The sequence below is a fragment of the Momordica charantia genome (assembly GCF_013281855.1).
Source record: "Momordica charantia cultivar OHB3-1 chromosome 9 unlocalized genomic scaffold, Mcharantia_2.0 BLBB01000009.1, whole genome shotgun sequence".
NCBI classification, from domain to species: Eukaryota; Viridiplantae; Streptophyta; class Magnoliopsida; order Cucurbitales; family Cucurbitaceae; genus Momordica; species Momordica charantia.
The window spans coordinates 25,750,602-25,761,241 of record NW_028275167.1 but is presented as its reverse complement, the minus strand read 5'-3'; the positions used below and the strand labels follow the sequence as shown (position 1 = coordinate 25,761,241).

At 35.8% G+C, this 10,640-nt stretch overlaps 2 protein-coding genes across 2 annotated transcripts; both read right to left on the bottom strand.

Moving 5' to 3' along the window:
* Positions 1-319: 319 nt before the first annotated feature.
* LOC111009972 (putative E3 ubiquitin-protein ligase RHC2A) lies at positions 320-2,515 on the bottom strand. The gene has a single exon (XM_022283213.2). The coding sequence runs from the start codon at positions 2,163-2,165 to the stop codon at positions 1,014-1,016; it is 1,152 nt and encodes a 383-aa protein (XP_022138905.1). The 5' UTR covers positions 2,166-2,515; the 3' UTR covers positions 320-1,013.
* A 5,061-nt stretch (positions 2,516-7,576) lies between these two features.
* Positions 7,577-10,426, bottom strand: LOC111010131 (glycerol-3-phosphate acyltransferase 5-like). Its single transcript, XM_022283466.2, has 2 exons — positions 9,678-10,426; positions 7,577-8,730 (listed from the first exon to the last, which is right to left on the bottom strand). Exons 1-2 carry the CDS (start codon positions 10,242-10,244, stop codon positions 7,795-7,797), a joined length of 1,503 nt encoding a protein of 500 aa, XP_022139158.2. The 5' UTR covers positions 10,245-10,426; the 3' UTR covers positions 7,577-7,794.
* Positions 10,427-10,640: the final 214 nt, after the last annotated feature.

The window sequence follows — 10,640 nt, the reverse complement described above, 5'->3', positions numbered from 1 at the left end:
GACCCAAGCCAGAGCCGGAAGGTACTGAACCAGCATTATACTTAAGAACTCTAGCTCAAATAACCTAATCATCAATCTCCATAAGCTTCTCTAATAGACACTACAACAGATTATAAACACCCTCTTAAACCAGTCCATCTAAGCGGACCAAGTCTATCTCGATCGCACCTAGGAAGGACGCTTCGGCAGATAGAAGAGTAAGTCTACATCTCAGTTCAGTTAATATGAATCTAAACCTAATCATAATGATTCTAAGATAACAGACTAACAGACTAACAAAACATGAAGAACTACGAATTTAAACCGCAGTTCAATAGTGTGGACATAGAAGAGGCCAATAGGAGAGATATCAACACTGCTTAACAGCAAGTTCTTCAGTACAAACGCAATAATGCAATTTATTTCTAGAAATATACACCATTACAAGCATAAGGCGTGAAAAACAATAGTCAAAGCAAGTAACTAAGCTGATGCAACATTCATCCACATGCCTCACAAGAGCTCACATATTTCTTTAAAATTACGGATCATTTTAAAAAACTGAGCCTAACAACATATTTAAGTAGTCAATACTTGATAATAGATATTGTAATGATACGAATTGCAGGTGCTCTAGGCTCCACCTGTGAAACTGGTTTCTAACAGACTATATTAATAGGATCACGCACCTTGCTCTACAAAAGCAACTTCAAGCACTTAAACATCAACTTTGTATTCTCCATAGCTTTCTTATGCAGTAGGAGGCACCTCTTTTTTATCTGCTTACGAAAGACTGCATTTATTTCCCACATTTCTATTGCAATATCACTTTTCTAAAGCACCCAAAAAGAAAAAAACCTTTCTTCGCTTGAGAAACCTTCTGCCTTTTATCAATATAAAGCTGGGATAACTGCCCCATTCCCACCCGAAATTGAAATTCTGCTATTTACAGCAATAAATAAGCCTGCCTCTCTCAGTTCCCATCCCAGCGAGAACTTCTCGTAATTAGCCTTGCTAACAATGACATTCCCAAATCACCAGCTCATTGTCCCACTGTTAACCTCCATAGACCATGTCCGCCGTTGTCTTGGCTCCGTATTGAAATGTGGGAGTGGTCTACTACTCCTTGAAGGACCAGAATCAGTAGGAGAGCTTGAAGTAGATGCCGTGGACCTCATTGATCCACCGAAGCAAGCAAACAAATTGCGAAGAATACGGCTCCACCCGCCTCTCTCTCTCCCTCTGCCTCTTGAAGCAAATGAAACCCTTCTAGGCACGCCACCATTGGTAAAACCACCATCCACCTCAGTGTAAACAACAGGGAGCTCTCGCTCCCCACCCCTCCTGCCCCCATGAAACCTCCCCACGGCAAACCCGCCCCCAGGTAGCCTCCAAATGGTTAAGCCCACATTCTCCTCCCCATTTGAGGTCACTGGCCCCCCATTTTCGCCACTCTCAGCAGCATCCGGAGAATTTTGATTATCTGACGGCAATTCATGACGACACACCGGGCAAGAATTTCTAATCGAAAGCCAAGGTAGAATGCAATCAGAATGGTAAATATGCTTACAGGGCATCTCCCGTGCTTCGTTTCCCAGTTCGAATGCTTCTTTGCAAACAGCGCAGTGTGACTCAGTTTCCAAATGATTCTCGCAGATTTGAATAGTGGGCATTGATTCAATCGCAGCCTTCGATGCCGGCGGGTTCTCAAACCGCCCAATACCGTTCATTTCAATCTGAGAAAGTTGCTCCAGAAGCCTATCAAATCCGGACCCTAATAAGAATTCGGACATGCTCGGAGGCAAAGGTCTGAGGCCAGAACCACCACCATCATCGTAATAAAGCTCGAACCGACGACTTTCTCCACCTTCACTCCCATCAGACGGCCCACGAAGAACAATCACAGGATTGAACTGCGAGCGATCCCCTCCATTTCTACGAGATCTCCGAAGCCCAGATCCCAAATTCTGCCCCGAATTCGAGCGGTGGCCAATCATGTACATCGCCGCAGCGGGAAACCTCCTCCGCGGTGCTGCTTCCACGTTCACCAACCTCGACGGATGCTCGATCTGCTCCACAAACCCACTATTACAATCGGGGCACACAACAGAGTCCTGATTCGAAACCCTAACAAAGCGACTGCATCGGTAGCACCAATAGGAAGACGCCGCCGCCATCGACGACATCAACGAAATTAAATCCAATCAACCAGCAATCCCCCTAATCGAAGAATCCCACAAAATTCTAAACCTCCCAACACCAGAAAACGATCCAAACAACAACAACAACAACAACCAAAAAGGAAAAAACGATCAAAATGCCCGTACAGAACCTAAAAACTGAAGAGAAACAACAGACGAAACAAGAAAAAAAGAGAAGGAATTGGGGGGTGGGATTATGAGGAGTGTGAATTTGAAAAATTATGAAACCCTAGAAACTGTGGGGCCAACGAAATTGGGGTGGGAAAGCTTGGAGAAGGAAACAAGTGGTTCGTTCGGGTTCCGAACGACGAGGATTTGGGAATGTAAAGAAAAGTGGAAATCAAAAGTACAGATTATAATGGAGAGGCTCTAAACGGTAAAACCGCGTCGTCTCCGTTAGCGTGTTATCAACGCTTTTGCCTTCTCGACACGTGGTGGAATACTGTTCGTTAGATCTTAACGGAGTTTGATTCGGCGTTAAGATGCGAAAGATGGACGGAAATGCTGCGTGCTTCGCCGACTGACCAGCCGTTTGCCGCTTCGAATTTTAACTTTTCAACGCGTGGAGGAATTGGATATCATTGAAATAAATAAATAAAACAAAATTTTTCTTGTTTTTTTCTTTAACTAATTATAACGTTTAAATTTAAGGATAAATTTACCAAATGGTCCTTTAACCTTCTCTATAATGGTAAAAAACACGTTTCGTACTCGAACTTGAGAAATTTGGAATTTTGATATATTTAATTTTATTTTATTTGGACGTTTGACCCTTTCTATTTTAATTTTTGACCCATTCTCACTGTCCAATGAAAAATTTCCAAAACATTCCCTTTTTTAAAAAAAAAGTAAAATTCTCCAAAATTTTGGTCCTCCACCAACCTCCCACCTTAAACCTTACATTTTCTTCCCCATTTAAATCTAATGTGAAAAAATCCAAACTTTTTAATTTGTGTTGGTCTATAGGGATAGTCTTTGCTCTTCTGAGTAGCTTAGATAGAAACGGTGGCACAGTCAGGTCGCAATGAAATGTCGAGGCAATTAGGTGTCGAATTCTGATTCTGAATCCTTGTCCAAATCCTAGGCCTTAGGCGTTACAAATGGTATAACCCCATCTAGTACGATGTGGTTCCAGGACAAACCAAACGGAAGCTGATGGGAATGTGACGCTTGAGTAGAGATGAGGGGTACATGGATGAACTGATATCACATCTAAGTGAGGGGATACTTAAATCATCGAAACATGATTAAAAAGTTTAAAAAATTGATAGTTACTACATATCCTAAAAGCATAATCAAAATTTAATTAGGAGGGTCAAGAATAAATGGCCATATTAAAATAAAATAAGAAAAACTGGGATTGCATGCTATTGTGGACTCGGAATTGCATGTAATTCCACTTTTTTTAATATATATTTGGGCATTTATTTTTAATTAAATTCAAGGTATTTTTTTTCAATTCATAATTAATTCTTCAAATTAAAAAGTTAGATTTTTTATATATTAAGTTCGTAATTGAAAACAAAAAAAATCAAATTAAAACGTTAGATTTTTTACGTATTAGGTTTGTAATTGAAAAAAAAAATCAAGAAGATGGACATTAATTCACTTATAATTTTTCTTTTATGAATTTCTAAAATTTTTACCGATTTTATCAAAATGGAAAAGATAAATTGAAAAAAAAAAGTTAAAAAGAAAAGTTAGGAGAAACATGGAGTTAGAAAAAAAAAATGTGAGGGTATTTTAGTCTTTACACAAGTACAAAAAGCGAAAAAAAAATATATTGAGGGGTCACGAGTCAGGGGTAAAAAAATCCAACTTAATTATTGAAAGGGGTCGAAAATTCTAATTAGTCTTTCAACTTTCACTAAAATAGTGATTTAGTCCTCAAGTTTTAATTTGTAACGATTTCGTCTTTGTATTTAATTCTTATAGTTTAAAATTTATAACAATTTGTTCTAACTATGAAAAATCTTATCAAAATTAAATGTCAATTTTTATCATATAATTATTTTGTTTTTATAATTTATAAATATATGTGGTCTCTCCTTGATTTATCGATCTACATATATAAAAAACTTAATAAAATTAATAGAATTTTTTACTATAGAGATTAAATATTTATCGACTTTAAACTAGAGAGACTAAATTGTTACTTGAATGAAAATACAAAGATCGGAGTGTTTTTAACCTTTAATAAAATTATAAATGTTTTGCTTAATGTATAAAATAAATTTATATAACATTAATTTACTGTTTTATTAATCTATTCAAACATATAGAAGTTTTACTCGAATATATGCTAGTTGACATGTGATATGATTCAATTTGAGATACACATCAACAAAATTCATGGTCACATGTTCAAATATATATATTAATAAAAATTGTAATAATTTTAACCGACTTTCAATTAACAACTTTTTTAAGAAACGGCTTGAGTTAAGAAATTTTAATATTTAAAAACTCATTTACGTACTAATACAAATCAAGCGAAATGAAATGATTTTTTTTATATTATTTATTAAATATTTTCTTGAATCATAATCATATTCATTAATTAATGTTATTTACTAAAACTATTAACTATCATTTGAATAAGGCATATAACGATTTAGATAGATATCCATACTTATCCGTCAATATCCATCTTTTTCTAACTAATAGAAGAGTGAAATACTAAAAAATATATATATATATATATATATATTTCCTATTTTTAATAAAACTAAGAAGTTGTTAAACTTTTTTTAAAAATCTAGATCCTTCCCGGATATCTTTATTAACGCCCTTTTAGAAGTTATTAGCTTAGTTTAGTTATAATTGTCACCAGTGTATGTATGAAAAAAAGTATTTTCAATATTTATTAATATTAAAAATTGATAACTACTTATTTTTTTAAAAAATATATTTTCTCTATTTATTTATTTCTCTTTTGTTAATTTTTTAATAGTGGTAGGGAGGAGACCCGTAGAATCTTAAATATTATTCTTCTCCTATCCTGGAGGATGAGAAACAATAAATGTTTGTTATAACTACTTCTTATATATATATTTTTTAAATTTATCGAGAACCTAGAAGAATGGTACAGAAGGGAAAATGAAACAGAATGCAGAATGCAGAATTTAGGGGTATGGGAATCAAATGAGTTGTGGTAATTAATGTGTAACAATAATTGGAGTTGCAAAAAAATAAAAATGGAGAGGGTGATGTGGAAATATTTCTTTTTGGAAGTATTTGCAATATATATTGAGGAATGTGCTTCTAAAAAGCTATTCTCAAAGTCATCACTTTCTTTCAAGCTTCAATTTATTATTTTCAGAGCTACAATTATGGCTTTGACCATAAAAGTTGTTGTCATCAGAATCTCTTTCTTTAATTTCCAAAGTTAGGTCTCTGTTTTTCTCCCCCCCAAAAAATATCATTTGGAACCTTACAAAGCATATTGTTTGGATATGATTAAAAATGCTTGAATATTCTTTTGTGTTAAAGGATTCTATTTTAAAAAATATTTATCTCACAAGATAATATAATTTTGAAACTAAGTGGCAAAAATAAAGGAGATAAATTGCTGAACCTAATTTACCTAAGTCATGGTTTAAAATTACCATTCAAAATTAAACCACGTCTTTGATTATATGATATGTTGTTGATTAGAATAGTATTTAAGAGATATGATTTTGTGGTCTCAAATTTGTGATTTGTCTCATTCCTTCCTCATTTTGTAGTGGTCCGTAGACTCTAACCTTCAATTTTTTTGGTATATGGGTGATTATAGACCATTTGATGTTGTAGATCACATATTAGATGCAATTTAATTTGCTTAAGTACACCCGTGTAGAGTATATACGCTTTTCAGATAAGTTGAGATCTCGTGACAGTCCAAGTAAACATGAAAATCACATCTACAATCCATAGTATTTAACCTGATAAAAACTATCATAATTGTCATTAGTTTAAGAGAAAGTACCGTGCTTTATAATTTTTATTTAAACTATGTTTCTGCAAAAATTGGGACAAGGTCAGACCTAGTCAAGGTCGACGGACACAAAAACTCGTCGACTTGGCATGCTACGGATGAGAGTAAACTCTTCGACGCTCAAGTCAGTAAACATCTCGGACTCAAGAAAGTTCGAGGAGAAATTCGATACCTGGTGTAGAAATGGTGCCCTCTATTTATAGGTTTGGGATTCGACAAATCTCCCAACCGACAGTTACTTGTGTCGGATGGCAGATCAGACATATCAGAATCGACATGTCGGTTGCGACTTACGTGGACGATTCTCTGTCCTCACGTGGCATCACGATTTTCCCCCACGACAAATTGCAATCTCTTGATTTTCACGAGACACTTTGATGGAAGTTACTAATTGATAGTTTTCTTAAGAAAATTCAATTAAAATATATTTGATGTAGAATTAAATTTTGAAATTTGTAAAACATTAGGGGTAAAATTCAAACCAATGATGTGTTAGAGATATTTTGTATTACTTCGCCTTTTTTCGGAAATTGCAATGGGTAGCAAAAATATTTTATATATTTCAAAATATGTCATCTATTTTTTAATTTTCAAATATAGCATATTTTCACTTATATCAATATGTCAGATACCCATATCAATAGTATATCAAACATTCATATCAATAATATATTCAGTAGTCAAACATATTACAGATATATTATAGATATATAATTACAAATGTATATCATTCGGATAAAATTGTCGTTTTAAAATTGGATCTCTGTTTTTCTTTTATAAAAAAATGTTATATTTGAAAAATCTAAATGTGATTGTTATTTGACTAATTTTACTAAATATTTTTGTCATATTTACAATTGCAACTTTGTTATAGACAAGTTAAGTATAGTTAAGTGTGAGATCTTGAAGAAACTTTAGGAAGTTCCTTTTTAAGTATTAGGGATTAAGGATAACAAATTTATCTTTATGGTAAATTGGCTTTTCTGAATCATTTTGAGCCTAAAAATTGTATAGATTTTCTTTCACCACACAACTCCTAAAAAATCTCATACTTATAATAACTCAAGATAATTGTAAACATTTTCTCTTAAAAAAATCCCTGGTCTCTCATGGGAACCAACCATTTACATTAGGGACGATGTTTACAGGTGGGGGCATAGAAAGGAAGGTTTTACCGTTCTCGCCTCCTATTTAATTCCCTATCTCTGTAAAATTTCTCGTGATATTTCCCCTGTGTCATTATTATTATTATTCTATTTTTTTTTTTGAGAAACCTGTGTCATTATTAAAAACATATATGAACCGTAAATTTAATATTTTAGTATAGTAAAGGAAACTAATTCAAATTAAATTTTTATAAATGAAATAAAACGAAATTCACACAACAGACTAAATTATATATTATTTAAAGAGTCGCTCTGTTTGGTGTGAAAGCCACCCTGAAAACTAAAGTCTTAATATATACATACATAAAAGATAAAGAATTCGACCATATTAAAGCCAATCTTCAAATTTTATTTTACATTTCGACAAAAATAATAATTCACAAATTCCAATCAGAAATAAAAACACCCAAAAAAGAAAAGAAAAAAGAAAAACTAATTAACAAAACAGACCAATCTGAACCGTTGATTCTCACATCAGCTGAATGAACGGCTTGGATTTAGTCAGCAGCTTCTTGACCTGATCCATGAAAGACACATACGACACCGTTCCATCGTTCCCAGCCAACACTCTATACTTATCTTTCCTCGTAAAATTGGTGCACTCGAAACCCAAAGCCGCCGCCAAAATCCTCTGCACGTAATTCGCCACCTCATGCGGGTTCTTCCCCGCCGAACACGTGGCCTCGACCGGCAGCTGGTTCAGAAAGGTCACCTCGTAGACCGGCCGCGGGTTCATGAAGAAGAAAACCGGGTCCAGCCCCTTCCATCCCCGGGCCGTCGTCGCGTGAAAGAACCCCACCCGGTAATTCATCGCCACCGGAACGATCCTGTCGGTCAACTCCGCGAAAAGCGCGCTGAATCTCAAAAGAAACGGCTCCCGACATGTCGTTCCTTCGGGGCACACCACTAAATCGCCTTTCCCCAGCTCGCGCTTGATTCTCTCCGCGTCGACATGTCGGATCCGGGTCAATCGGACGGTGGGGATTGGGGAGAGGATCTCGGTGAGGCGGGAGATGGAGTAGGTCACGGCGGGGACTCTGCGGCGGAGCACGGTGGCGAGGACGACGGGGTCCATCAGGGTGCGGTGGGTGCACACGAAAAGTACGCCGGCGGTGGTGGCGGAGGAGCCGGAGACCGGCGGCGGGGGAGTGCCGTTGACGATGACCTTGCCGCCGAAGAGGCGGGAGGCGTAGGGGATGGCCCACATTGGTAAAATTAAGCCGATGGAAATTCGGAGGATGGCGAGAATTATGCCTAAAGGGACCCACAGGAGGATTAGGAGGGCGGTGGCCGGAGTTGGGCGGTTCACGAGGCGGCCGTCGTGGAAGATGACCGGCAGCGGCCGGAGATCTTGGTGGCGGCGGTCTTGGATTTGGGTGGCGGTGAATGGTGGGTGCAGCTGTTCCTGAAGATTGTTTCAAACCAAATCATGTCAGAAAATAAATAAATAAATAAAAACCTATTTCTTTGAAATGAATAGAAATTAGGTTAACTTTTTATTATATGGTTTTTTTAATAAATCTTCCAAAATTTTGGGAAATGTTTTTTTTCTCTCTCCCTCTTGGACGTGGATGGGTTAGAAATTAGGTTAACTTTATTTTTATTATATGGTTTTTTAGGGACGGTTTGGTACGTAATTTAGATTCTATTTATTGTTTTTAGATTCGGTGAATACATACTTGATAGTTTGTTTTTTAAAACTATTTTCGAATTCTATGATCCATGTCATGAAAATTTTGAAAAGAAATGTTTTTTTTTTTGTTTTTAGATTCTGAATTTGAATCTCTAAAATGCATAATTACATTAAAAATTTTGATAAATATATTATACAAGTTATAAATTCATTTTATCTTCGTTGAAACTAAACATGTAAAATATAATATATTATAAAATATATAATTTTGTAAAATAATAATAATACAAAATTTATAATGCATACATTAATAAATTAATTAATATTATTTTAGGTTTAACCAAATATTTAGTTTGTACGTAATACTAGTTTAGTATATTTCTAAACATTTTTTTTAAGTGAGATTCAATTCTAAATATGCTACAAACATATATTTAAAAACGCTGAAACAACCCTATTTTAATTGAATCTTATATTGCTTCAAATCACGAAGCTAAAAACACTCTCATTTTTTTCTAGTTTCTATATAACCCAAGTCACCGTTATGGATTTAACTTTTTTTCTTTTTCATATCCTTTGTATTGAATATCAACTCATGATCACTTTCTTTCTGAAAATGTTAACATTTAATTAGTTTTTTTTTAGATTTAACCAAATGAAATATGATTAATTAGGAAGCTAATTAAGCAAAAATGACATGCAAAAATTTCACAACGTACCTTGCAAAGACCCAAAAACGAAGAACACGAGGAAGGTCTTCCCAAACCCATACTAGGCCGACTTCCACCATTACCCAAATTAAAAACCTTACAAATTTCTTCACCAACACAACCAATTCCTCCCTTCACAAACCCGGTCGCAAACCCTAACCGATTAAACCCGAGGTTGCACCCAATAACCTCATCGGCTCGCAAATGCTCCTTTGCGAACCGCTCCACCATAACCCTTGGCAGCCTCGTCGCCACCACTCGCCGCTCGAACCCGCTCACCACCCTCCACCCATCCATATCCACATCCTCCATAAAAAACTTGGGCAGAACCGCCCTCGACACCGCCTCGATCTCTGCCTTCCGAACCCCAGCCACCGCAACAAACACCGCCACCCTCAGCGCCGCCTCCTCCAACCCCGCCACCTCGAGAAGGCGTACGAGCGGCCACGAGAAGAGCAGAAGCCCGAACCGGATCAAACCGGAGGCCTCAAAGGCCACCAGCATGAAGTAGGAGAAAATATCGGAGCTCTTCAAGAGAGTTCCTTCTAGCTCCACAACTACGGATTCCATTTCCATGAAATTTAAGTTCTTGATCTCCACTGATCAATTGTCTCTAGTTTTTTTTTTCTTTTTTTCCTCTTTTTTTGTTTATATTGTGGTTGGAAAATGAAGAAGGGATATAAATCTACTGGATTTAGCGTCTTCTTTTGACTGAGTTTTTTCTTTTTCTGCTTTCTTTTGAAATATTGACAAGTGGGAATTTTGGCAGTTTATCAGTTTTGCAACTACCAACTCTCCTTTTTATGCCGTTTCTTCCCAATCCCACCCATCTCTCTTTTTCTCTCTCTACGTTTTAATTTATCTATATGTATTTTTTTAAATATTATTTGAGAGGCTGGAATAACAATTTCGTAAAGAAATTAAAAATTATATTTCGAGGTTGTATCAAACAATTTTTAGGATAGATTGATT